General features: G+C 35.6%; 2 protein-coding genes across 2 annotated transcripts; both read right to left on the bottom strand.

The window, feature by feature from the left end:
- Positions 1 to 4,404: 4,404 nt before the first annotated feature.
- On the bottom strand, positions 4,405 to 13,522 carry LOC109788167 (nucleotide/nucleic acid binding protein). The gene is made up of 15 exons (XM_020346831.3): positions 13,290 to 13,522; positions 13,106 to 13,213; positions 12,872 to 12,986; positions 12,035 to 12,762; positions 11,681 to 11,812; positions 10,477 to 10,563; positions 10,247 to 10,370; positions 9,171 to 9,494; positions 8,536 to 8,600; positions 7,468 to 7,639; positions 6,804 to 6,908; positions 6,607 to 6,708; positions 6,339 to 6,512; positions 4,923 to 5,054; positions 4,405 to 4,794 (listed from the first exon to the last, which is right to left on the bottom strand). Coding segments are annotated over exons 1-15 (2,526 nt in total). The 5' UTR covers positions 13,292 to 13,522; the 3' UTR covers positions 4,405 to 4,638.
- Positions 13,523 to 15,206: 1,684 nt separating this feature from the next.
- On the bottom strand, positions 15,207 to 21,778 carry LOC109788166 (NAD kinase 2, chloroplastic). The gene is made up of 8 exons (XM_020346830.3): positions 21,324 to 21,778; positions 18,442 to 20,412; positions 17,198 to 17,319; positions 16,926 to 17,067; positions 16,604 to 16,828; positions 16,338 to 16,412; positions 15,889 to 15,990; positions 15,207 to 15,670 (listed from the first exon to the last, which is right to left on the bottom strand). Exons 1-8 carry the CDS (start codon positions 21,549 to 21,551, stop codon positions 15,467 to 15,469), a joined length of 3,069 nt encoding a protein of 1,022 aa, XP_020202419.1. The 5' UTR covers positions 21,552 to 21,778; the 3' UTR covers positions 15,207 to 15,466.
- Between the last annotated feature and the right edge of the window lie 5,857 nt (positions 21,779 to 27,635).

Raw genomic sequence — 27,635 nt, 5'->3', positions numbered from 1 at the left:
ATGGTGTAATTACCCCCTTATATTTGTATTAGTATCACCTAGCATCAAAGATCTTGGACAATGATTGTTATGTGACTTATGTTATGTCCTTACATAAGTTATCAATCATAACCACATAAAATTTTTATTTCTTATCACATTATTATATTAATCATTAAATTGAAAGCATTTGGGATCAAAGAATACATTTGAGCTAAGTATTCAAGTAATTGTCGATCCAAAATAATATCAAACAATCATGTCCTAAATTAGTAATTAGCTATAGTCAAATAGATTTTAAGATTAAACTAAACTAACTAGTCTAACTAGTTGAAAAATCACGAACCAATTCACGAATTTATTTGATTCATCCTTAATCTAAATTAATCATTCAATCGACTACAAACTAGTCTAAACTACACGAATGAAACTGGTCTAAACTTGTGTATAGATTCAAACTTTGTCTCACCACACATATGAAATTTCTTATAGAGTTTTAACTCTAACTTTGATATTGACTAGGATATATGAACCAAGTTTTCGACCATTGGTTATGCTTATTTTTTGTTTAGCAAATACAGTACTTTATATTTTAAATAAATTGTTTTTTAATACTATTTAATTAATTTATATTTTTATTGATTCAACTCTTTTTATTTTTCAATATATAATATGATTCTTATAAGTTAATTTAAAACTTTAATTGATTTCTTATAAATTCATGCTTGTTTATTTACTTAGTAATATATGTATATATAAATAAATAAAGATATAGTTAATTATCATTATTTAGTAGTTGAATCTAAACATAGAATCGCACTTTATTCTAATCCAAATTTTTTGATAAAAAAAAAAACCAACAATAAAAACAAATTCTCTCCCAAAATCGACAATCAACCATGGGCGTACCAAAATTTCCCTCATTTGTCTGGCAGGGTTGGGCCACACAAGTATTATCAGTTACATTAGGGCTTTCTGTTTCTTTTTTGGTCAAGAGTGCCATCATTCTTTATTGGGCCATAACTAACTAGGGCTATTGTAAGAAGATCTAACAGAGTTCCAAAGGAGATTACTTTTTCACCTCTCTTTTCTTTTTGCACATTTTATTTTCATATTTTAGAAATTAGCTTTCAAAATGTAAAAAATAATGATAACAATAATAATAATAATTTAAAAATAGTTTTTAGAATATAAAAAACCAAGAGTTGCAGAAAAAAAAACGTGTCAAGTCTCAAGTAATAGTTATTTTAGAAGTTTTCATGAATCGTGTTAAGACGAGGGTATAATTATTTTAATTGTTTTAGGTTAAAATTTTTATTTGGTCCCTTATAATATTTTTTTTGTTTCAATTTAGTCTCATTTTAATTTTTTGTTTCAATTTGGTCCCCAATAATTTAAATTATTGCAATTTAGGACTTCCGTTCAAATGATTTAAACAGAGTTAACTATTGGCCACGTGGATGTCACGTGGATGCCACGTAGATGCGTAGACGGATGCCAAATTTCTTGAATACACCTAGAACCAGAACGACCCGTTCTAGTTCTAAAATAGTCGATAATTATAGTTCACGGTTGTGAATCGTGCACGAAAAAAGACCCAAGGTACAAAACATTTCAAACACTAGATTTGGTAATATTGTCAATGGGGATTGATAACTTCAATTGCTAAACATTTGGGCTATACAGTGTATCATTAAGGACGATGCAGTGTATCACTAAGGACAATAGTAGCAGGTTTTATTTCATTGTTAGTCAAACTGGAGTGAACCACTTACTACCAAATTGACACTATACAGTCAAGGATGAAACGAAACGGTGTTTCTCCTTGAAGTCATTGACGAGGTACCCCAAAAATAACAACCTGTTCTTGAGGAGGTACAACCTGAATTTTTGTGGTTTAGGGTTTCCATTCAGCGTTACCCAGATGATTTCCTTTCTCAGTAATTTCTTTGAGCTTTTTTAGTATATGTTATGTTCTGAATTTTTGTTTTCAGTTTCTGAACCATCTTTGTGTCTTTGAATTTATGATATGTTATGGATTTTTATTTTCAATTTTTGAATCACATTCCGACATTTTGGTCAATGAAATTGGCGTTCTGGAACCGGCCGTTCTAAATCTAGAACGGGTCGTTCTAAAACCAGAACGACCCTTTCTAGTTTCAGAATGGCTCGTTCTGTTGCATTCATGGTGTGTTAAATTTGCATTTGGAACGGCCCGTTCCAGTTGCAAAATTAACACATAACATGTGCAAGTAGAACGGGTCGTTCTGGTTCCAGGTGTATTCATGAAATTTGGCATTGCATCTATGTGGCATCCACGTGGCCAACAGTTAACTCCGTTTAAATTATTTGGACGGAAATCCCAAATTACAATAATTTAAATTATTGGGGACCAAATTGAAACAAAAAATTAATGTGGGACTAAATTGAAACAAAAAAATATTATAAAAGACCAAATAAGGGTTTTAACCATTGTTTTATCATATCAAGTATTTAACTTTAAATCCAATCTTAAATCTAAATAAATTTGACGTGTTTAATTATTGTATGAAGTGAGTTAAAGAAAATAATAGAGTAATTTAAACTACTTAACTTATCTAACTAAATAGTTGTATTTAATTTGAATGATTCCTTCAAAAGTAACTTTAATATATTGGATTGTGATGAATGTCTTATTTTACGACCAACCCGTTCATTATACAATCAACTAATTGCATTTCTATTCACTCGTCTCCATGAATTTGTATGGATCATTTATAGAAATGATTAAAAAGAAAATAGTTACATGTATGTTTTTAATATTATTTATGAAAAAAAATTACCAATTATACTTCCCTTGGAGCAATTATAAAGTCCGACCAAAGATGGAAGGCGACATATAATCTAACAGAACAGTGATCTTCAACTCAACTCAAAGTCTCAAACTACCAGTCATTGCAGCTCTAATATTGACTTCAACTTTGCAAACTGTTGACTGCTTGGTGAATTTGTTTTCAACTTTACATGATTTCCGCATCAAAGACGACTCGTCTATATATAGAAAATGTACTATGACTTGGATTTTGCTGCTCAGCAATTTGACTTTTGGTTGTTTATCCATCAGAAACTGGTATCTTAACTCGTTTGTAAAATTATAAATGCTTATGTATATTAAACCATTAAACCATAAATGGGATATCCAAATGAAGGTTCAGTATTACTTTTCCAAAAGTAAGACTTGTTTTTTGGTGGATCCCAAGGACAAGACTTGATTAACTTGAGGTATTGTTTGAAGTGTAATAAATTTGAAATTAAGTTTTGGATTTAGAATTGGGCTTTTTAATGTTTGCTATATTATTTAGTATGTAAACTACAATTAAAATTCTAATTCGGAATTTAACTTCATAAAATTGAAAAATAGCCAATCGATGTGAATTAATTTATTCACCTTGCATATTTCTGTTATATTCAAGCAGGAGAAGATAAACAGTACTAATTTATATTTTTTAAAAAATAATTAACCCAAACTAACAGATAGAAATAGCACATCTACACGTACAGATGGAAATTAAAATGCACAAACACATGTAAACAGAATTAGACATTCAGTTCATCATGCATGATATAACAGACATCAAGTTAAACTATTCATTCGGTCCTATAATTCTCCTCATTTTAAGTTTTTCCCTATAGGGAAAAAAACAGTAAGTTTTAGTCCTGAGCAACTTTTTGTCACAGAAAGTTATGACAGTAATTTTACACCATCAAAAAAGTTTTATCTGGTGTTAACAACGAATATTAAAACTTACATTTTCTTTTGTAGAGACCAAACCTTAAAATAAGGGCAACTGGAGGTACTAAATGAATAGTTTAACTTAAACATAATACAGTGGGATGGCAAGGACTCACCGGGAAACCTGCGACGTGCAGAACTGCATGCTCTGAAAGGCACAAGTTGAACAACATGCATGTCAAGCTTGAAATTGAGGCACGCACATTTGCGAGTATCTTCATTACTCTCTTCAACTTGGATTGTCCTTTTAAAATCCATGGATCAACCAGTCACCAGGTGAAGAAGGGAAAGTTGAAATAATGGTGAGATCCTATTATGTATATTTGTTTCGGAAGATGCTGTTAGGTCAGAGCAGGTGAAGTAGCAGAAAATCTATGGCTATGGCTAGTTAGCTGCTTGGATTGGGATTTGACTGTTAGATTTGAGAGTCCAGAACTAGGAATGAAGGATTCATTGACCAAGTCCAACGTTCACTAACCAAACGTTCTTCGGGTCATCCAAACCAACTTTCCTTCCAGCTTTCAAAGTCCAACACCGCTTCCTCTTTCAACCAGTGCCAGGGATAATGTCTTTTAGTTCCAAAGCATAAAATTAACTAAGTATCATGAAATTTGATTAAATCAATGTTCTAGTCCACCAACTTACGAGAAAAATAAATGTGAAAATGGAATAATATATTGGAATATAGAAGTTTAATAAATGTGTACAAAATATCAAGGGAGATGGAATTAAGGTTAAAGAATAGAAACATAAACTTAAAAGCTGTTTAACACTCGAGATCATAAGGGGCACCATGGCATGTTACATAACTAAGAACCTATGACAAAATTATGGTCCCTGAATTTTCGGGACATATGCACAAAACTGTTCAGATCTTTGGAGGCGTACTAGTCAGCAATCCTTCCAAACTTCATCTTTCCTTCGTCTAAGATGTCAACGTGCTTCCTTTTCTTGGATAATCCATTGTGTTCCTCACTAAATTGGGCAGCTGTTCTGGCCCGCAGTTCTTCCAAACTCTCACCTTCTTTCGCTCTCTCTATCACCTGAAAATAAAAAGGACTATAAGTTCTCAAATACTTGAAATCTTAACGACCTTCTCCATACCCAATAAGAACAAGGGAATAGAGAGATTCACTAAATTTCTCAAAGGTCAAATTTTAGTTTCCCTTACCAGATGCCTCCCATAGAGATGGGTGCTTGAAAGTGCTTTGAGGGCATTCTGTGCCTCCTGCTGAGTAACATACTCTACAAAAGCAAAGCCTCTATGGTTTCCAAACTTCATTGGCAACCTTAAGCTTTTAATCTGCATGGTATACAGCTATCAAACATGAGTGAAAAGAAAGCAATAAAATGCACCAGGAAACTAAATCTACATGTTTTGGCTGAAATAAACAGACTTAGACAAAATCCATGTTGTGAGAGTCTCATGCACTAGCCTTCTCTTCAAGAAGTCAGCTAAAATTTAGCTAGAACAGGATGAAAATTAAGATGAAACAGTTCAAGTCATAAACTCCCTATAAACAATAGTTAAACCAATAAACAGTCAGATTGTTGGGATATCAGGTCCGTCATTTTAACTTGCAATAAGTAATGTACAAAAATCAAGTGCAAGTCCAGGCTCATTATTCCGGAACCACTATTAACGTAATTGCACATTATCATTTTAACCAGCAGTATGGAACTCAAATATTCAAAACAAAAACAAGTCTTAAAACTTTGTAGCAGGTTACTGGTTACAAACACCTTAATATGTTTTCAAATTTTGATCCACTCAACTCAACACTCGACTAAAATCTAAAACATTTTCATTGGATGCATCAACCGCAGATTCAAGAAAACTAGGAGGTTGGTATACCTTCTCAGGATGTGACTGGTAATAGTTGCATTCAAAATAATTTGGAGAGGAGGAAGAATGAATATTTACTAGCAATTGGTGCAAGTTAGGGATGCAACAGATAGGGGTTTAGGTAGGGTAAGATGAAAACCATCCCCATAACCACATTTAAAAATGCATTCCCGTACCCATATCCATATTCACATTAGCAACTTCAATACCCGCGTCATTACCCAATACTCAATAGGTACATATAGATATACTCACTCATATCCAAACCCCATCACCTGCATTCTGGTTGACTTCAATACCTCTCATTATGCATTCGCTTAAAAAATTAATAAAACATGAATGCTATCATAATACAAACATTAATGATGAAAAATCAAAAAAAAAAAAAAAAAAGGAGCATTGATCAAAAGCAAAATATGCAACTTAATTGAAAAAAAATTCAAAGATAATCCAATTTTCTAATTTAAAGCATTACAAAATGAGTTGATTAAGTTAATTTAAAAATTTTAAAAAATTTTAAATCCTAATTATAAAATACAACAAATATTTTATGTGGGTATAAGCCTCGGGTAGTATAGTATACATACTTGCATCCATACCAGCAAAATTTTGTGGGTAATTAATTACACATACCCACAAACTTATTCGATGGATAAATAACAAACCACAATTACAGTTAATTTTTAAGGGTCCAAGTGTCATTGCTAGCGAAGATTAACTCTTTGAATTGTAATTAATCACCTGGCCAAATGGGCTAAACAATTGTCTCAGATCCTTCTCTGTTGCTTCAAAAGCAACATTTTTTATGAGCAATTTTGTTGAACTCTTATCCTTCTCAACTGTCTTTGGTTTTTGCCCATCATTCTTGACATGACAAAGTTGTAAAATAAGAGCATGGCTGTCCAGAACTGTCCCCTAGATCCCAAAAAAGAAAAGAAGATAATTATAAAAAAAAAAATTAAAAAAAAAAGTATAATTAGAATCTCAACCAAAAAAAACCGTGAAATACCTGTAAATCTCTGCAAACATTTGTAGCAGTTTCAGGGGAGTCAAACTCAACAAATCCAAATCCCATAGAAACATTTTTCCCATTTTTTAAATGTTTCTTCACCTATTTGCAAAAGCAACAAAACAAAAATATGAAAAGTGATAAAAACAAAAATATGAAATACAGATAAGTCATACAATTAACAATTAAACCAATACCTTGACACTCAAAATTCTTCCCTCTTTCATGAGTTCACTAAAATGTTTCTTCAGACTTTCATCTGTTGTCTTGAAATTTAGGTTCTTGACAAACAGTGACCGAGCCTAAAGCATGACAAATTAGTTAATAATAAATAATGAATAATAAGCGTAATGGATTAGTTAGAAGCAAGTAAGTTCAACAATTTCAAAAATACTGAATATTTCTCCATGGTGGCATCATGATGCAATAATATAGATAGATGACAGACAAAATAACTTCATTATTGACAAGGACAGAGACTCAATAGCCTGAATTCCAAATCACTACATCATTTTATAAAAATGACTGCATTAGTTTTTGAAATATAAAATGCTCAGTGACATTGATTTGACAGTCCAACTAAAGGATAATTTTAATCATCTGATACATGCTGAGGGCAGACCTGGAAAGTCAGCGACTATGAGAGCATGTAATTGAGTAGAACCCTAGAACATGTACAAGGCAAGCACATACCACTCTTTCCAGGGAAGACAATGTTTATCTCATTATATGCAATAGTGTTTATCCTTGCACCTTATATTTCTTTCTCTTATCCCCAAAAGACTAATGCATCAGATCAGATAATACCACACAAAATTAGAGGAAAAGAATATTGAAAGAAAAGGATTTTATAGGTCAAACCTCTACTCTGTCAGGATCAATATCTACATCTGATATTCTTTCCACGTGTTGCTCCAATATCTGCCTCTTGGCATCATTTTCACCAATTGCACCATTCATTTCATTATTTTTAGATGTTGAACTTTGACTAAGAATATTGGAAGGAGCCCACTCCAAGTATAATGGAGCATCCCTACATTGAATTGGATATGAAACAAGTAAATAACCTTCAATGAATCAAGATAGAATGGGCAGCAGCATATTTATTTATAGATGAACTTTTTTTAAAGGACGGGATGCTTTAACAAAGATTACTCATCAATCCAAGAGAGGAAAACCAAAAATTGTGGTTGTATTTACACTCCCAACCAACAGATTCCAAGTTTTAGTTCAGTTACTACAGTAATACAAGCGAAAAGCAAAAAGTTATAGCCTTAAGTTTGGATTATTCTTACACAATAGGACCCCCCAACTAGGGAGTATGTTTGAAAGAGTAAATAGGGGGCTGATGTAGGAAATCATATAGCCAACAGAGGATGAAACATCATCTAATGAGCTAGCAAGAAATGGTAGAGTGAGAAATCTGTTAATTATTTTGGTCGTTTGGGGCAGGAGTAATATGACACAATAGTGGAAGAGGTAGCCCTGTATCATCTTGATACAGGCCTGGGATTTGCAATGACACAGTATACACATCTGTTATTTCTTTGATACCTATCATTCCACTTCTTTTTCTCTATGCTCTATACCACCCACACTCCTCCCTTTGTGCATAAGAGAGAGAGTTCTGACAAAACAATTTTCACTTAAAGCTTCCCAATTTCCAAATAACACAGAAAACAGAGCAGTTGTGCCACAGCTGTATACTTCTTCAGACCTGCCTAAAACTTATTGCTGGCCCAATAGCAATAAGTTTATTTTATTTTTTTTATGAAAACCAACTTGCATGTTCAAAAGCAAAGGAAACAATAAATTCATTCATGGAGGACAGCTAAAGGGTAGATTGTCCAATGATAGAAGTTAAGAAAAAAAAATATATTACTGAACACTACAGGATGAAATGTGACTAGAAGAAGAATAAATTATTACTTGTAACGCTTGTAAGCTAAACCTCTAAAAGCTGCTCGAGCTTCTGCTGGTTCAAGGAAAACAACCTGAAATATCATTAAATAATTCAAAGCTTGACATATATATCATTAAAACAATGAATAGGCACAGCAATAGTTTTTCCAATATCTCACTGCTGAAGACAAAGTTCACCATTCAACTAAACAAGAAAGCAAGCAACAAAATGCCAACAGTATATTCAAGTTCCCATACTACAGAAAAATTAAAGTCATCTACAGCACATGGCAAAAGGCAGAAGAATATGCAGTCTCCAAAGGTCCATAAAATGAAGAATTATTAAACCTTTTTCCCCATAGATAAAAAATAACAGTAAAACTATTGTATTTAAAATGTAAAAGTAAAAGGTGTGTAAATTACAAGCACGAAATTGTTATTTGTTTTTTCTTTTGGATATTTTAGAATATAAGACTGTTTCATGCCCCCGGATACTCTAAAGGAAGAAATACTATTAAAACTAGAATAAATTAATGAAAAATGTACTATAAATAATGACAGAAACTAGGCAATAATACAGGATAATGAGCTATCAAATATCCAAAATAAATAGGAAAGGCACATCACAAACAAAAAATTATGAGAAACAAGAAAAATTGTACCAGTGCCAATGTCTTCGTAGGAGGGAGAATTATTTTATCCAAACTACCAAATTTCCCAAACAACTTTCCAAGTTCATTTTCTGTAGAACCGTATGGCAAGTTCTTCACTAATAGCACATGATTACTTCTTTTTAAGCCATCTATTTTATTATTAGCAAGTGCCTCCAAAGCATCCACATTCACTCCAGCATTTTTAAATGCCTTTTTTGTCTCTGAAATCACTTGAGTCTCCCCCAGAGCAATACGTACAGCAAGATCATCAGCTTCTCGGTCAAGTAAATCACTTTTATTAACCCCAAATTTCCGAGCTATATTTTCCACAACCTATATAACATCAACAATTTTAGGAAGCAAAATCAACAACAGTAATTAGAAATGATATGGGAATAAAGATTTTATTGTCATGAAAACATATGAATCATTGGAGAATGAAAAGCATCAGCTTCCAGTTTCTCCAGCTACCCATGCCTCCATAATAAGAAATGATACTTATATAACCATGAATGATGTTTTTATAGAAAAGAAATTATTACAAAGAGAAAATTTACAACTATAAGGAGGGTTAATAATTTTTCTAAACAAAGTACACCAGTTGACAAAAAGTTAATTAAAAAACCCCAACTCTATTGATACTAGAAATAGAAACTCCGTTGAAATGACCATTAGCTGACACTATTGTGAGGCCAGGACATGATAACAACACAATCTAGTTAAGGGGTAGAGATGGAATTCTTAAAATGAGAAATCCTCTCCGGTCAGTGAATTGGTAAGATTGCATGTTGCCACAATGTTATTTCCTCCTTTACGTTAAATCCCCAAAGCCTAATAAGCAGAAACTGTTCCAGAGTATGAGGAGAAACAAGAGGCTCACCAAGAACTCTCCAAAAAAATATACAAAGAGAAGGTGACCACTGGTTTCTGAACTAGAGCAGCACAGACATACAAGGGACAGCACAAAAATGATGAAAAACTAAAAACTAATCGGGAAAAGGTTTTATTTTCTTTGAATAATAGGGATAATGAGAAGAATCTTTCAGGTTTTTTTTGCCTCCCCAGCTATTCAACAAGAAGCATACTGTATCAGGGCGCATGAACAGACTATTCCATGCTCTAGTATCTCCACTAGCTTCAGCTGCTTTCCTTTTTTCCTCTCTCTGTTGTTTAAGGGTTTTAGATTTTTGGTCCTTCAAATCATTGTTCCTACAAGAAAAATGCACACCATAAACTATTGTGATAATGCAAAAAGAATGATATTGACATCAGAATTTTAACACGGTTCATATTGCAAAATTAATGTTATACTTACTCTTGATTATCTGAATGTCTTTGTAAGGCTGGCATTATATGCAATAATCTTCCTTGAAAGATTGAATTGTCTAACTCTTCTAAAGCCCTGAAAAGAAATTATTATGATGTCATGTTAATTATCAGCAAAACAAATCTACTAATACATTGAAGTCTATAGTTGTTGTTGCTACATTTCAGATGGCAGGGGATTACAATACTACCAACCTACATTTCATTTATAGCAGAAAACCTCTAATTCAAATTCCAAGTGATTATGAAAACCTCTAATTCTGTCTGTGCACTCCCTGTTTCTTAGCCTCTATTTCAGTCTTTTTTAGCCAAGCTTCCCTCCAATATACCTTAGATTAATGATTATTTTGCCTTTAAGATAGGGCTGTGATATTTGAGTATTTTTGTTAAACATTTCTAAGGTTTTGAGCATGTTTAAGTTTTGAACATCTTTTCAGTGTGTACTAGATTGTTTTTGCATTGTATCTAGCCTGGATCTTTGTTGTAGCTGTTTCTTTGTGATCTGATTCTGCTATACTGCTGCAGCATTTTTGGTTTATCTAGGATTAATTGCTTTAACAAATATTCATTTTTAAATTTTTTGGACAAGATATCACATTTCATTGGTTTGAACTCGACATTTCCCTTTCCGGTTTATTTTATATGTTTCTTGTTTGAACTCCTTACTTAAGTTGTTACCTATGCCTTATTGTATTTAGACCAATATTACTTATAATAAATTGCCACTATGTTGCTTTCAGTGAACTTGGCTGTAAAAAAGTTTTGGGGTGAATGGTGGGGATTTGGGAAAGATATATTTAAATTTAAGTATTGAACCGGGGAATATGCTTTTTTTGTTGGCTTTTAACTCTATCACATGCATATTTGGTCTGCATACCGTGCTTTTTCTCTTCAGTGAAGTACATTATAAGTATGTAAATTGTGTATTCTTGTTGACACAAAATCTTTTGTAGGTTTTATGACGGTGTTGTCGGTTATTATTATCCATCCCCCCATAAGAGGCACAAGTTTTGCAAGCTATACTATAATCTCTCTATCCTCCCATCCTTTCATATGTATGACAGTAAAACCTATTGACTTGTTATATTGATTTACCCATCCTAGTGGCATATTTACTTCAATTTAGCTAGTACACAGAGCTAGACACCTAGCCCATAAAAAGATAAAAGGCATTCTAGTCATGCAGTTGTTACCTGGCTGCAAATTCTGGAGCTGTGTAAAGAATATATGCTATTCCTTTGGATCGTTTTGTATCTTTGTCAACAACCAGATGAACCTGTGAGATGCTACCAAAGCGATTGAAATGTTCTTCCAGTTCCTCCTCACTGAAACAAAATAACAATGCATTGATTAAAACCAGCTAGAAATAAAAACAGTATTAAGTTCAAGTGGAACCACAAAAAACACTGATAGATATTAGTAATACAGATTAATTCAACTTGCTTAACACATTCTTTCTACAGAAAACAATGTAACTGGAAATCTTGCCAAAATAATACCACAAATGACATCCATGAGAGAATTAAAGAAAAAGAGAAGATAAGTACGTAGTTGTATATGGCAGATTACGGACAAACAACCGACAGGACTCAATGACTCCTTTCCTGTCTTCTGGTTTTGATAACTGCCCCCCTTGCTCAGTAGCCTTCTCTTGAGTCTTTTCATGGGTAACATCCTCTCTGCAAGTATCTTCTTGGCCCTCTAGGTCAACCTCTTGAGCACCATTTTTTGAATCACAATTTTCTTCATCTTCACTAGCATCACTACGATCATCTTTGTCGTCATTTTCATTATCATCATCATCTTCATCACCATCTTCATCATCACTACTTTCAGAATCAGACCACTCTGTCCTCACCCTACTCTTAAAATAATCCATATCAGAAACAACTTCCTCACGTTCAAGCTCACGTGACTTGCTGGGTTCAGAATCATCAGGTAACCCATCTTCAGACGAGTCAATCTGATCAATTGCAACCGATGCACCTTCTTTATCCTCATTCGACACTGCTTTGTTGTTGCCAACATTGTTGACAACCGCCGTATCATTCGCCCACATTTTGGACTTAACCCGAGGCTGCATGACCTGAAGAAAATCCTGAAGCTCCGGGTCATCAACATGAACACCCTCATCCTTCAAAATTTTCCCTTGTCCCTTAGCTCTAGCATGCTTATCCACATCCGGGGCAGTCACTTCATTGCCTTTGTCGCCTTTCTTTTTCGAATGCCGACTCCACGGACGGGGAAGATTTTCATCCCCATGTTTCCGAGCCACCTGCTTGGTTAAAAAGAACATTGCAAACCAAGTTCCTCAGCCTTGAGTTTCAATAACACAAATTTGAATTTTTTTTTTAAAAAAAAAAAGCTACACAATAACAACAGACCTCACAAGTAATTCTAGATGTTTGAAGATACGATCTATTGAAATATCGAATGGCTTCTTGAGCTTCATCGTCAGTACGAAATCCAATAAAAGCAAATTGACGACTCTTACCATCTCTGAAAATTAACAAGCAACCCAACACAAAACAGAAGAGTCATGTCAAAACTCGTTTGTTTACTGTTTTCAATAACAATAACAACAACAATTATCTGTGTGAGCACATTCGGTAAAGTACTTGGTACGCATGAGCTTGACGTCAGTGATTTCTCCTTTCTGTGAGAAGAATTCCCGCAGTCGATCCTCTGCGACATTTTTGGGGAGATTCTTGACGCATATCCTTGACCTGCACAACCATATATCGCATTCATTCAGTAATTGAGAAAGAGAGTGTGATGAATGAGTGGCGAGTGTGGACTTACATGGCACTTGGATGCAGAAATCAAACAAGTAGGGTTCTTCTCCTCTTATTCTTATTCTTATAAACCCTAAAATGTTATGTTATGTTATGTTATGAGTGCTTCTTCTCTCTAAGAAGCGTTGCGGAGATTTTAGGGCTCGGTGGCAGTGAGAAAGCAAACAGAACCGCCGTCACTTGATTTTCTCTTTTCTTCCTGCTGCGGTGCTGCCAACTTATCGTTAATTTTATTTTCTTTTTACTTTCCAGGACAGAATCAACGTATCAATTTTTAACCACTGCAAAATATAATGCTTATACTTAAAACATATTTTTATCTTTATAAATTATGTAAAAAATTATTTTTAGTCACTTAATTTTAAAAATATAAAAAATAAACTTTTACATATTTATGGAAAAATATTGTATAATCCGACAAACAAATATATAGAATTTAACATGTAAGATGATTGACATAAAATTTAAATATTAAACAGTTAAAATATTGAAATCATATATATATATATATATATATATATGAAATGAAGTAATTTTATTAAAAAATATTCTTAAAATAATTTATTGTATATATAATTATTAAAAAAATATTTATATAATTGTATTTTTTTTAAGTACAATATGTACTTTTGGAAGAGATAAAAAAAAATATTTGAATTTAGATTTAATATGCGATTATTTCTTTTAAAAAAAATGTTGAATCAATTACAGACTAATTTTTAAATAAAATGTCAAAGTGAGTTGGAATTATACGATCTCATTTAGGAATTGGATTTTCATTATAGTAAAGTTGCTTTCTTTTTTTAAAAGATAAATAAAAATAAAAACATGAAATTAAGTAAATATATATATATATAGGAGAAAAGTTATGTATATGTTTTAAAAATTACTTTTCAATAAATAATCATTTTACTTTAAAATTCCTAAAATAATTATTTTTGAAAAAGAAAATTAAACCAAATATGTGTTAAATAAAATTTAAAGTAAAAGTTCTTTTAAATTTTTTTTTATATATATAAAAAGTTCTTTAAAGTTAAAAGTGAATAATGCTCACAATCTTGGAGACTAAGGTAAAATCTATTCACTTTAGAATATTTTCTTTTTGAATTGTACGGTGGGTGCTAAGACTAAGATGAATCTGTTGGAGCTTGCATTATACAGCAACATTACATAACTTATACTCTAAATCTGTCTGCTATAAATTCTTGTTCTATTTATTTACCTTTGCCCTGCCCAAGAACAAGGTTTCTGTTTTGTTGAATAAAAATAAAGATTCCTTTTAACTTAGTTTCAGGACAATAAATCAAATGTTGTATTGAGTGCCATTTCTTTTTAACATGATTATTAGAAACTCAGACAAGGAAAAATGTTTATTGAAAAAATACGAACCTCACATCCTATTTAATAAACGCCTCACATATTTCTGTAATTTAAATTAAATTCTAACCAATTAAAAATGATGTGTTGATAGCAAAAACGTTACCCCTTACACTCAGCAACTATAAAGTTCTCCTACATCTATATATCTGTTATAAGGTGATGAAAATAAAAAATTACAGCATTTTTCTTTCTTTTTCTAGTTTTCTACTTTTGAGGAGCACATAGTTTTGCTTTTTCTTTTGGTGAAGCATCATAGTCACTTTTGTCTGCTTAAAATTGGTCCAAATTATACTCTCATGCATTTTAAGTAGACTAATACATATCTTACAAACTCACCAAATAGCCAAATTCTAATAAATCTAAAAATCCTGGCAAGGAAATGGCAATTACTTAGCTAGGTTTTGTAATTCAGTCAGCTGACAAATAAGTGAAAGAATTGCAGTTTCTGCTTTCCATATTGTTGCATGAAAATATACTTGTACTTTGTAGGTCAAAAAGAATTCATATTCTTCCAAGGAGATAAAGAAGTCTAGCAAAACAGTGGTGAATTTTCAGATGCAACAAAGAGCTGCATCTAAGGAAAAAAAAATTTACTACTTTCTATAAATGTATATACAACAGCATCATGCCATTATAACATGTTGAAAATCCATTGGCAAACTCTATCTTCACAATGGTAGCCAATGTGATAAAGTGGGAAGTATCTACTATATCTAAGTTATGTAATCTCAATGTACAAGCTGTACAGTAGTTATACAGGACATGTCCTCACATTAGGGTAATGACTAATGCATTTCACAAGCATCACAGAGCCTTTTGATCAAGCCTCTCATTCCAGTTTAGGCAGCGAATCAAGCTACGGAACCAATCACCAGTTTGGTCAAACTTGTTAACAGTTGGAAGGGGATGTTGACTCATAGATATTCGGACCGAATCGCCTCTTGAGAGTTGCTGCCTTCTCTTCCCGTCGAATGAAACCCAGGCATTACTTCTAGCATCTTCTGGAATCTGTTAATAATAAACCCATTGTAACTAACATCCTTTTACTAAACCTTAAAATTGTTGATCACAAAGAACGGCCATGTCTCAGATCATATTTCATCATGAATCCTTTTTCTAACATAGCTTAAGGGAAAACATTTAGGAGACATGTCACAAGCCATGAAATAATAACATCTAATTCGAGAAACAAGAACATCCAATGTAGAGAGAATGATTAAGTTTACCTTTAATTCTAGTTGGGCAGAATCTGGAAGTATAACTGGTCTAAATGAGAGTGAATGTGGACAGATTGGGGTGAACAATATGCCAGGAACGTTTGGATGGACCTGCAGTATTTTGACATTAGATAAAAACATCCAGGAAAGCAATGATGAATTCCGGTATAAACTATGAAGCAAACATTGGTCCATATATTGTACTGAAACCATGCCATTATAAGATGTCAATATTGGAATTTAAGATTTAAGATATATACAGAATCCCACCCGGCCATCATTAATGTTTTCCATATATGGTGCAATGCTGTAAATACTAAAATATGGAAGACACGTAACCACTATTCAATTCCTACCTCTTGTGTAGAGAAAGTATGAGAGAAGCTTAGGTCAAAGGCAGGAATATCAGGTCAAAATACATCTAATAATTCCATGAGTAAACTATAACACAAGCTTACCATGGAACCTCCGGCAGCTGTAGAATAGGCAGTACTTCCTGTAGGGGTGGCCACGATGACTCCATCACCTTGTACCTGAAAGACATGATACTCGTCATACAGAAGGTATGCCTCTGATTCACTAAGGTGTTTTGAGATATGAAACTTCAAATATTGACTGTTCTCATCATGGAATATAAAATATGCATATATATATATATATATATATATATATATAGAGAGAGAGAGAGAGAGAGGAGATATAATAAAGACACAATAAAACTTACTTTAGTTATAAGCCGATCATGTTCATAGCATTCAATCTTTGAAAGGTATGGATTAGAACCCCGATCGACAACAACCTCATTGAGAATATCAAATACTTTCCCCGGCATTGCTTTACCTTTACGAAAAATTTCACATCGGAGACGCATTCTAAGTGTAATGTAAACACCATCTCGTGTATTATTTCCATGGATGACTTGTCGTAAGTCTTGCTTGTAATCTTCAAACTGCAAACAGAAAGCAGAACAGAAGTCAAACAAATGAAAAAAAATAGTTACCTGTGCTATTTTGTAGTAAAATAAATTATGAATTTAGAAAGCTTACATCATGAGAAGTCAAAAAACCAAGGGAGCCAAGGTTAAATGACACAATAGGGGGAACAGCACCTCTGAATAGATTTGATGCATGCAGTATAACACCATCTCCACCCAAGCATGCTACAAAATCTACTTTCTCATGTAGATCACTGAATCAAAGACACTTGATATGTTAAACAAACATTGGAAAAAGCAAGGCTGTTTTTTAGAAGCCAAAAAAAAAAAAAAAAAACTGCCCTGAAGCTATTCATATTCATAAAAATTTACAAACTTGAGTACCTGGTATCTTGACTATAGAAGGTGTGAACAAATCCAAACCCTGGAATTCTAGCAAATATATCATGCACATCGGGTTCCACAAGAACATTCATTTTCTCTTGGTGATAAAGAAAAGAAGCAACCTGCATATAGAAACTGTATTAAGAATGGATGCAGTGAAATTATTTACAGAAGTTCATAATAAATACTCATAATTACCATATGAATTAAAGACAGACCAAATGCTCTTGAATATCATTCATGCTCAAAACTACTCCAGTCTCATGTTTCCTAACAGATTTGATTCCTAGGTTCCTCCATGCCTTTATTACACAAAAAAGTAGATATAATCACTTTTCTTGTCCATTCTTATTGTTGAAACTCTAGATACACTCATCCCCAAAACATTGCTCATAGAAATATTTCAGCAGCCTATTCTCTATAGTTTACATCTAACTGTTGTGAATGCAACACTTTTACTTGACCAATATTTTTCACCTCTCCAATTTTCCGTATTTGAAAAATTCTTAGAAACTAAACTCAACAAAGGGACATACAAAATGTTATAGCATTGGGTTTTAAAATTATCTTCAATCAATTTTTAATCAAGAAAGTCAAAATATTTGAAGCTAGTGAGATTTTAATAAATAATAAAATCCATTAATCATAACTAATGGGTTATCATAATGAGCACAGACAGCTTTATTTACGAGTCCAAATCTTAAATGAAAACTCATAATACAACCTTTTAATGAGAATCGATACAAAAATTCCATACATATCTGTTACATTATTATATAATTGTAAATAATATGTAAAGTATTTATATAATGGCAAAAATATATATATAAAATAATAACACAATATAACATATAATTAAAAAATATTTTTATAATATTTATTATATGAACTATTAAATAGTCAATCCAAGGAGTAATTCCCAAGCTAGACTCGTTTATTAAGTAGGTTTCATCCCTATTTCAAGCTTAATTTATTTACTACACGAGACAGACCAAACTCAAGCCTCTTACTAAAAACTCAGCTCAACTACAATCCAACAACTATGGTTCTTTAGATTAATGGAGGATGAGAGTATACATAAGGTTGATTCAAGATACAACTACAAGCATGGAAGATGGAAATCAATGCCAATGCATGTCATGTTCAATGCTAAAACTTTTTTGCAAATAAATATATTGTTCTTGAAATGAACACTGATATCTTTGAACCACTTCATGCTTCTAGGAGTCTAAGAAAATCATTACCATTTTTGCTTCTTCCATTAGTTCTTCTCCCAGCTTTTTCAACAATAACACATTCTTTGGCATAGACTTCCACATAAGCATCTGCTGCTGGGTGCTAGGATGAGTGAAAGCCAAAGAAGATTCAGTCACTTTTTCTCTGGTACAAGAAAATCCATCTGTTCGAACTAGGAACATCTCAGCTTTCTTTCTAGATTGCACCCTTACAACTCCTGTTGTAGAAGCACACATATCTCCTTCAATGGATCCCAAGTCATCATCATTTAAGGCCAACCCATCCTTAACCGTTTGATCTTCAACCCTTTGAAAATTAGTTGTGACATTAATATCATCCTTCACAGTGTTGGAAACATTGGCATTAGTTATGTAATTCATTTCCCCTTCACTAAATCCATTCACTGTTGTCTTAACAGAACCAGAAGTACTCCCGTTTACTAACTTCCAATTGCCACCAACTGTAACCTGGGGCTCTCTTGATAGATGATCCACATCGGCAGATCCATTCGAACTTTCTGGAACTACAGTGTTAGGTATGGGATTATCGCTACTTCTGACAACCACACCTCCCTGTGGTTTCGTGATATTCATGTTCCTTGGTTGCAGAGAGCATTCCAACCTTCTGCTCTGATAATTGACAAAAGAGGGTGGTGAGATATTCCGTCTTCCAAAAAAATTTGACATCTCTCTTTTGGAAAAAATATCACAAGGAGGAACTTGAGCTTTTAAAGGGTTAATGTTTTTGGAGTCACTTGGAAAATATCCTTCCTCATTAGCAGCAGTGGCTTCTGATAATTCCCCATTATCAATAGAAACTTCAGTTGAGGTTGTAGTACTTTGTGCTTCATCATTATACTTCTTTTGAGAGGTGCTTCTGTCAAATGTTCCAACAGAACCATGTGTTGAGCCCAAACTCTCTTGCAATGAACTGATATCATTTTCCAGGGAGGATCTCTCTGCAGTCGTTGAAGAGTTCTGGAGTTTTGCAGATCCATTTGTATAACGGGATAACATGTCATAGGGTGTAATTGATGGATTAGAAACAATTTGTGATGTAGATCGAGTCATGTACTGCCTCCATCGGGAGACCATGGCAGATGTTCTCCAAACTCCTTCCTTACTGTGAACATAGATAGGCCTTTTGCTGCTATCAGAAACATAAGATGCAAACCTCACAACCTGTTCCATTGTAGGTGCAGTCTTAACTTCAACTGGGATTTTTACCAATTCAATTCTTCCAAATGAAATAGCATCACGAAGAGCCTCTTGATAGAAGTTATCTTTTACATTCTCTGCTCTGATATCTATAATGGTCTTATATCCTTTATCCAGTAACCACTTAAGACCTTCTTCTGTTACCTGACCACCAGTCCAAAAGGCTGCCTCTCTGTCCTTGGATTCTGTGTCCTCTTTAGAAGCGGATAAATATACAGGACTCCAATTTGCAAATAATGTGTGACAAGGACAACCCTCCCGACGAGGAAAACCAGAATCATAGCAGACATTCTTCAGTCTTTGAAGTTTTCGCCATACATTTAAGCTTCGATCATCATCGGGTATCAAATAGTTCTCAAGAGCAACATGCAAGCTCTCAGAGCACCTTTTCATCTCACTCCTAAAAAGGGCAAGTGGGGGGAGCTTATCCTCTGTTGTGCTAACCTCTGCAGCACGAAAGGCATTCATAATTGAGGATCTTCCAGAAAGAACATCCTCCCTGCCTTTGTTCACAAGAGATATCATGCATCCAAGGACAGAAACTATTTTATCTTCTAATTGAGGTTTCTCATCAGATGGAACCTCATATGAGACACTACATTCACCAGTCAACGGATTACATAGTGCATCCATTAATGCAGAATGAAGCCTTTCTGAATTCCTAAAGATCCTACAATATGCCTCGACTTCAGCAATATCGCCCGGAACTGGACCCATCCACGACAATTGTGATGGATCATTGGATTGGAAGGAATTCAAGTTCTACAAAGAAAAATATCAAAAAACAAATTTGAAATATGGCTGTCAGTCCATGACATGAATTACAGGAGTTAAATCATTGATGCATACCAACTGAAATATTAAGCCAAAGAATATGGTAAAGCACACAAGATTAACTAAAACAAATTCACCTAAGTTGAATTTGATATTCCAGGCTTTAGATGTACTCAGCAACACCCATTGTTCATACAGCAAAGTAACTAAGAAAATAAATCAAATGGTTTCACCAGCAGCATGCAATAGGATAGGCCAAGTGCACATTCAAGAAAATAAAAGAATGACAAAAGCAACCAAATTGCACAGAGATGAAACATATTAGGCATGTGCAAACATGTTAAGCAACCAAACTTCCTTGTGTGCTTTCTTACTTCACACCACAACGAATGAAGAGTTCACCGGCAGATGAACAGGAAACCACATTGCAATAACACGATAAAATGAGCAAAAATAATTTCCCCTCATTTTGATGTAAAACAGTTCAACATGCACAAAAAAAATTTCAGTAACTGATTATAATGTGTTGGGATAAAATGGAGTTACATAGTATTAGTAATAGTAAATGCCTATTTGGATACTTGGAGAATTTCTCTATTGAAAATAAAGAATTTTTTTAGAAACCCTCAAAAATTCTTTTAAATTTGTATTCCCACATTCCCCAAACAGGCAATATTGTTTATAATATAAACTTGTCCTGACAAAGCATTGTGACAACCAAACACAACTAATAAAAAATTATAAAATAAAAAAAAAGCAACATTAAAATAATTTCAAAATCAACCTAGATACTCTCATCGTTAATTCAAGTGAGTCCCAATAACAGTGAAAGAAACTTTAAAAAAATTGCAACTTGAAACTAACAAATGAAAAAGTAGCATAAAAAAAGAGATGGGAACCTGAGAGTCGAGTCCGAAACTCAACGAAAAGGAGTTGGAAAGTTGGGCACTGATGACCAAGTTGACGTGTCTACGTAGCCTTCTTCCCTTCCTCTGAAACTCAAAGCCCAAGCCCAGGCCCAGGCCCAGGCCCAAGAATGAGGGAGGGGGCTTGAAGAAGCACTGATACGAGGGTGACAGAGCTGCGGCCATGTCCGCCGAGAATGGCATGTCGACGCATGCTACCATCGGAGTTCAACGATCTTCGAGAATCAAATCATAAAATAAAAATGAGATTTTTTTTTTATATAGATTAAATTAAAATTAGATTTTAAAAAAAAAAATTGGAGAGTTAATAGAAATAATAATATTATTATTGTGGATGGAGGATAATAATAATATTGGTGGTGGAGGCAACATGTCCGGTGTAGGGACATTTGCCGATTATGCTAAGTTGTTGAATCTGGATTCTCGATGTGATTTGATGCTTCTTTATCTGTGGCTTTTAGTTATTTTTCTTTCTCGTTATCCATTTTTCATGTTCTCATTTCATTGGGCCAGGTCACCCGGCAACATCTTACTTATCTCACACTTGTTTTATATATAAAATAAAGGTTAAAATCCTTATTTAATTTTTTATAATATTTTTTTTTCAATTTCATTCTACTTTAATTTTTTATTTTAATTTAGTCCCTAATAATTTAAATTATTATAATTTGGGACTTCCGTCCAAATGATTTAAATGAAGTTAATTGTTGGTCACGTGAATGTTAGGTGGATGTCACGTAGATGCATGTGGACGCCAAATTTCATGAATACACCTAGAATCAGAACGGTCCGTTCTGAAACCATAACAGTCCGTTCTGCTTGCACATATTATGTGTTAATTTTGTAACTGGAACAGGCCGTTTCAAATGCAAATTTAACACACAATGAGTGCATCAGAACAGGCCGTTCTGAAACCAGAACGGGTCGTTCTGGTTTTAGAACGGATCGTTCTGGATTCAGAACGGGCCTTTCCAGAACGCCAAATTCATGCATTTGTTGACCAAAATGCAGCAATGTGATTCAAAAATTGAAAATAAAAATTCATAACATATCATAAATTCAAAGACAGAAACATGGTTTAGAAACTGAAAACAAAAATTCATAACATAACATATACTAAAATAGTTCAAAGAAATTACTGAGAAAGGAAATCATCTGGGTAACGCTGAAGGGAAACCCTAAACCACAAAAATTCAGGTTGTACCTTCTCAAGAACAGGTTGTTATTGTTGGGGTACATCATCAATGACTTCAAGGGGAAACATCATTTCATTTCATCCTTGACTGTATAGTGTCATAAGTTGTTCACTCCAGTTTGACTAACAATGAAATAAAACTTGCTACCATTGTCCTTAGTGATATACTGTATCGTCCTTAATAATACACTGTATAGCCTAAATGTGTAGCAATTGAAGTTATCAATCCCCATTGACAATATTACCAAATCTAGTGTTTGAAATGTTTTGTACCTTGGGTCTTTTTCATTGCACGATTCTGATTTTCATTTTTTGATCCCATTTTTAAAGAACTAAAAAAAATGAAACAATTTCAATTTTCAATTTTTCTAGTTCTAGAAATTTAAGGGAAAAATTGAAAATGTTTCTAAATAGTTTAAAAGAAAAAGCAAAATGGAACCAGAACGGCCCGTTCTGGTTTTAGAACGGCCCGTTCTGGTTTTAGAACGGCCCGTTCTGGTTTTAGAACGGGTCATTCTGGTTCTAGGTGTATTCAAGAAATCTGGCATCCATCTACGTGGCATCCACCTGGCATTCACGTGGCCAACAGTTAACTCCATTTAAATCATTTGGACGGAAGTACCAAATTGCAATAATTTAAATTATTGGGGACCAAATTGAAACAAAAAATAAAGTGGGACTAAATTGAAACAAAAAAATATTATAAGAGTTTTAACCTAAAATAAAATATATATTTATTATAATAAAAACAATTATTATTAAAACTGTTTGTACTGGAAAATACCCCCCTCGGCCAAACCTTACGTCGACTACCCCCCTCGGCTTAGGAAGAGGCCGAAACATACCACCCAAACCGAACACCCCTTTGGCTAGGTCAACAGCAAAAGGGTAACTAGTCCCCTTCGGCCTTATAGAGAGTCGAGTACTCATGCAACGAAATATGAGGGACTACCCCGACCCGGGCAAGAAAACATCAGAGTAAAGCGTCCAAACTACTTCTTCGGCATTGAGCATGGCCAAATACCCCTTCGGTCCTAAGAAAGACTGAACATCCCTTCGGCCACGATGACAACCGAGCACCCACCTTGGTCAGGAAAACGATCGAACACCTCTTCGACCGAAAGCTCGGCCAAAGAGCAAGAATGTATGAACCCGCATCGAACAGAGGCAAGTTAGCAATACTTGTCACACATAATTAATTAAAGATCAAGGTTAACTAAGAGCAGTAAATCTTTAATTACCCATCTCCCAAGACGGAAGGCCCACCAGGCCCAAATACGTCACTATAAATACACAGGTGATGGGACAGAAAGGCAGGTATGATTGTCTGATATAAAACCCTTTATTGCTCTGTACCGAATACTTACTTGAGCGTTGGAGTACCTTTGCAGGTACCCTCCCCACCTTGAGGATAGTGTTCGGTCGGCACCGAAGACTTCGAAGATCACGAAGAAAGGATAGCAAAGGAAGTGTTTCTAAGTAGGAACATTTTGGCACCCACCGTGGGGCTGAAACCAAAATGGTTCTCGACCCTAAAGCAAGATAAGCAACTAGGAGTCAGCAAGAAAACGCAGCAATTCACAACCTCGGGATGTCCCGAGAACCGAGACAGCAGACGAATCAAAACGAGGAGGGAATGGAGGAGTCATACGTGGATCGCTCCCAACCCCCCAACCCATCATCGGCCATAGAACAACTGAAAGCCGAAATGTTGGAGTTAAAGAGACTTCGGGAGAAGGACACCCACGAATTGTCAGCCTTGAGAAAGGAAAACGCAGAACTTAGGAGCGATAACCGATCCTGGCATCCATCCCACGGCACCCTCAACACTCAGTCAACGCGTGATCAGGGGGAATCATCGGGGTGGTACAAAGAGACAAGAATCCCCCGACCGCCTGGCAAAGCAACGACAAAAACTCTGGATCAGCAACGACAACAAGGGAAAACATCGTTTACTCTCGACATCGCCGGAGCCCGGTTACCAAACAATTGGAAAAACTTGGCCCTGGAAAGGTATGACGGAACCACCGACCCCGAGGAACACCTTGATGCCTTCGTCACTCAAGTCGGCTTATATACCGACGAAGACGCTGTCATGTGTAAGGTTTTTCCTACATCACTGAAAGGACCAACATTGAGCTGGTTTACAAGACTCCCCCCAGGATCGGTGGACTCATTCACAGCCTTGTCCTCTTGATTTGTGATACAATTTGCCACAAGCCGACCTCATCAGCTTACCTCCATCGCATTGGTCAATATTCGCCAGGAAAAGAAAGAACCTCTTAGAACCTTCATGGAACGGTTCGGGAAGATGACCCTATCTATCCGAGACCTAGACCCAACGGTGGCAATGCACCACCTCACCATGGCATTGAGGCTGGGGCCCTTCGTAAACATCCTGTGTAAGAAGTCACCCCGAGACCTGGATGATCTAAGGTAGAGAGCCACCAAGTACATGCAGATGGAAGAGTTGGCCGAGTTTAGGAATTAGAACGGGCCCGACCTCTTCCTCAAAAAGAAAGAAGTTGAAAAGGAACACCCTCCAAGGTCTCGCCCTCGAGATGCACCCGATCGGGAGAGGAACAATAGGGGACCCAAATATGCATAGTACACGCGACTTAACACCAGCAGGGCCAAGGTGTTGGAGCAGGCCCTGGCCACAGAGATCCTCACGGTGCCCCGCCGTGCTATGACTCTGCCCCATGCAGACAAGACCAAAACATGCCAATTTCACAAAAACAGGGGACACACCACCGAGGAATGCACAGCCCTCCGAGATCGTATTGAAGACCTCATTAAATTAGGACATCTTCAAAGCTTCACCCAACTCTCGGGCAAAAAAAGATACAATAGTTACCATGACAGGACGAAGTCCGAAAGGGGGAACCGCGAAAGGGCACCTCCGAGGTATAGATCCCGGGAATGCAGCAAGTCTTAAGAGAGAAATGATCAGCAGCGAGATCGGAATCAGCCCAGAAGGGTAATAAACACGATTACTAGAGGATTCCCAGGAGGGGGGCACATCCTTGGCTTGTAGGAGACACTTGAGAGCGATCAGATCGATCAATGCGGTAACACGAGCAGAGTCGGTCCACATGCTGCCCATCACCTTCACCAACAAGGACTTTCAAGGGTTCGACCCAGTGCAAGACGATTCGATGGTCATCAGTATAGAGATTAACAACTGCATCGTGAGGAAGACATTGGTGGATCAAGGAAGCTCAGCCGATATCTTATATTGGAAAACTTTTGAATAGTTGGGTATTCCCGAACACGAATTGACACCTTACAACGAGCCCTTAGTCGGATTTTCGTGCGAACGAGTGGACACCCGAGGAACGATAGACCTATACACCTACTTCGGGGACGAACAACAAGGACGAAGGATTAAAGTACGATATGTGGTGGTGTACGCCAATACCTCGTACAACATCCTATTGGGCCGACCCTCCTTGAACAAGCTTAGGGCTATTGTATCCACCCCTCACTTGGCTATGAAGTTCCCCTCCGAAGCCAGAACGGTAATCACCCTACACGCCGACCAGAAGATGGGTCGCGAATGTTACTTCGCCAGCTTAAAGGTACAGCCAACCCCTAAGCCTAGGCGAGATGTCAAAGTCATCGGCGATGTCCGCGAAGAAAGGCCGATTGTAGACTTAGAGCTCGATCCGAGAATTGAAGACAAACACCGAGTTGAACCAATAGAGATAACAGTCTCATTTCAGCTGGGGAGAAACGAAGAACAGGTCACTTACTTGAGTTCCCAATTGTCAGAGGTCGAGGCAAGAGACATCAAGCAAATCCTCGTGAAGTACACGAACCTATTTGCCTGGACGGCCGCCGACATGCCAGGCATCGATCCAAGCTTTCACTGTCACCAGCTCTCAATGTGCCGAGACACCAAGCCCATCGCCCAAAAGAAAAAAAAATGGGAGGAGAAAGGGCCCAGGCGGTGAAAGAAGAGACAACCAAGCAACTTCAAGCGGGGTTCATCAGGGAAGTTAAGTACTCTACCTGGTTGGCCAATGTGGTAATGGTCAAGAAGGCAAATGGCAAATGGCGGATGTGTACCAACTTCACAGATTTGAACAAGGCATGCCCGAAAGATGTTTATCCCCTTCCACACATAGACACGTTGGTCGATGGAGCAGCAGGTCATCAGAGGTTAAGTTTCCTAGACACTTACTCAAGGTATAATCAAATACCCATGTACCCACCCGATGAAGAAAAAATTGCATTCATCACCGATTCGACCAATTTCTGCTACAAAGTGATGCCATTCGGTTTGAGAAACGCGGGGGCAACCTACCAACGACTCATGGATAAGATCTTTCGTCAGCTGATAGACCATGGGCCAAGGGTCCAGTGACCAGAGCTATGGCTAGGAGGATACAGGAAGAGCTGGATCTTGAGAAGACTAGTGGGCTTGTTAGGCCCAAGGTAATCTTCACTTGGAATGCTCTATCATGAAGAGAAGGCCTTAGTTCTACTTGTTTATATTGTACAGTTCATGCATAGTCTTTTGTATAGGTTATTTTTGCCTTTGTATTGTGAGACACTTTATTTGCTTTTTCCTAGTGATTGTATATTGTTTTTAAGGTAGGTTACTTGGAGAGTTTAACTCCATTTAACCTCCCTAGATGATACATTCATTTTACATTTTTTCAGTAGGAAAAAGGGGGTGACATTTAGCAATGCTTGAGGTGTAACTAGAAATTGGGCCTGAGTTGGGCCTAGGCTAAATTTTGCATATTGGACTCATTTTGCTCCTAATTTTTCATAGATTTGATTTAGCTAGGTCTCATCATCATATGATGAACCTAACTAAACCAAATCAAAGTTTTTCAAATTAATTCAAGGAGCAAAATGTGTTCAAGGCCGCCTAGCTCTCTTAAGTCTCCTTGGCCGAAATTTCTAGTTGTTCTTCTTGAGTTTTGAAGCTTGCCTTGCAAGCTTCTAAACTCAAGTAAGGTAAGCTTACCTTACCATGGTTCTTAAGTGAACCATGGTCAAGGTTAGCTTCCCTTGCAAGCTTGCTAAACCGTAGGGAGTTAAGTAAACCTTACCATGGTTCCTAGTGAACCATGGTT

Source organism: Cajanus cajan, chromosome 9, assembly GCF_000230855.2.
Source record: "Cajanus cajan strain Asha chromosome 9, NIPB_CcT2T_4, whole genome shotgun sequence".
In the NCBI taxonomy this organism is placed as follows: domain Eukaryota; kingdom Viridiplantae; phylum Streptophyta; class Magnoliopsida; order Fabales; family Fabaceae; genus Cajanus; species Cajanus cajan.
This window is presented reverse-complemented; position numbering and strand designations above follow the sequence as displayed.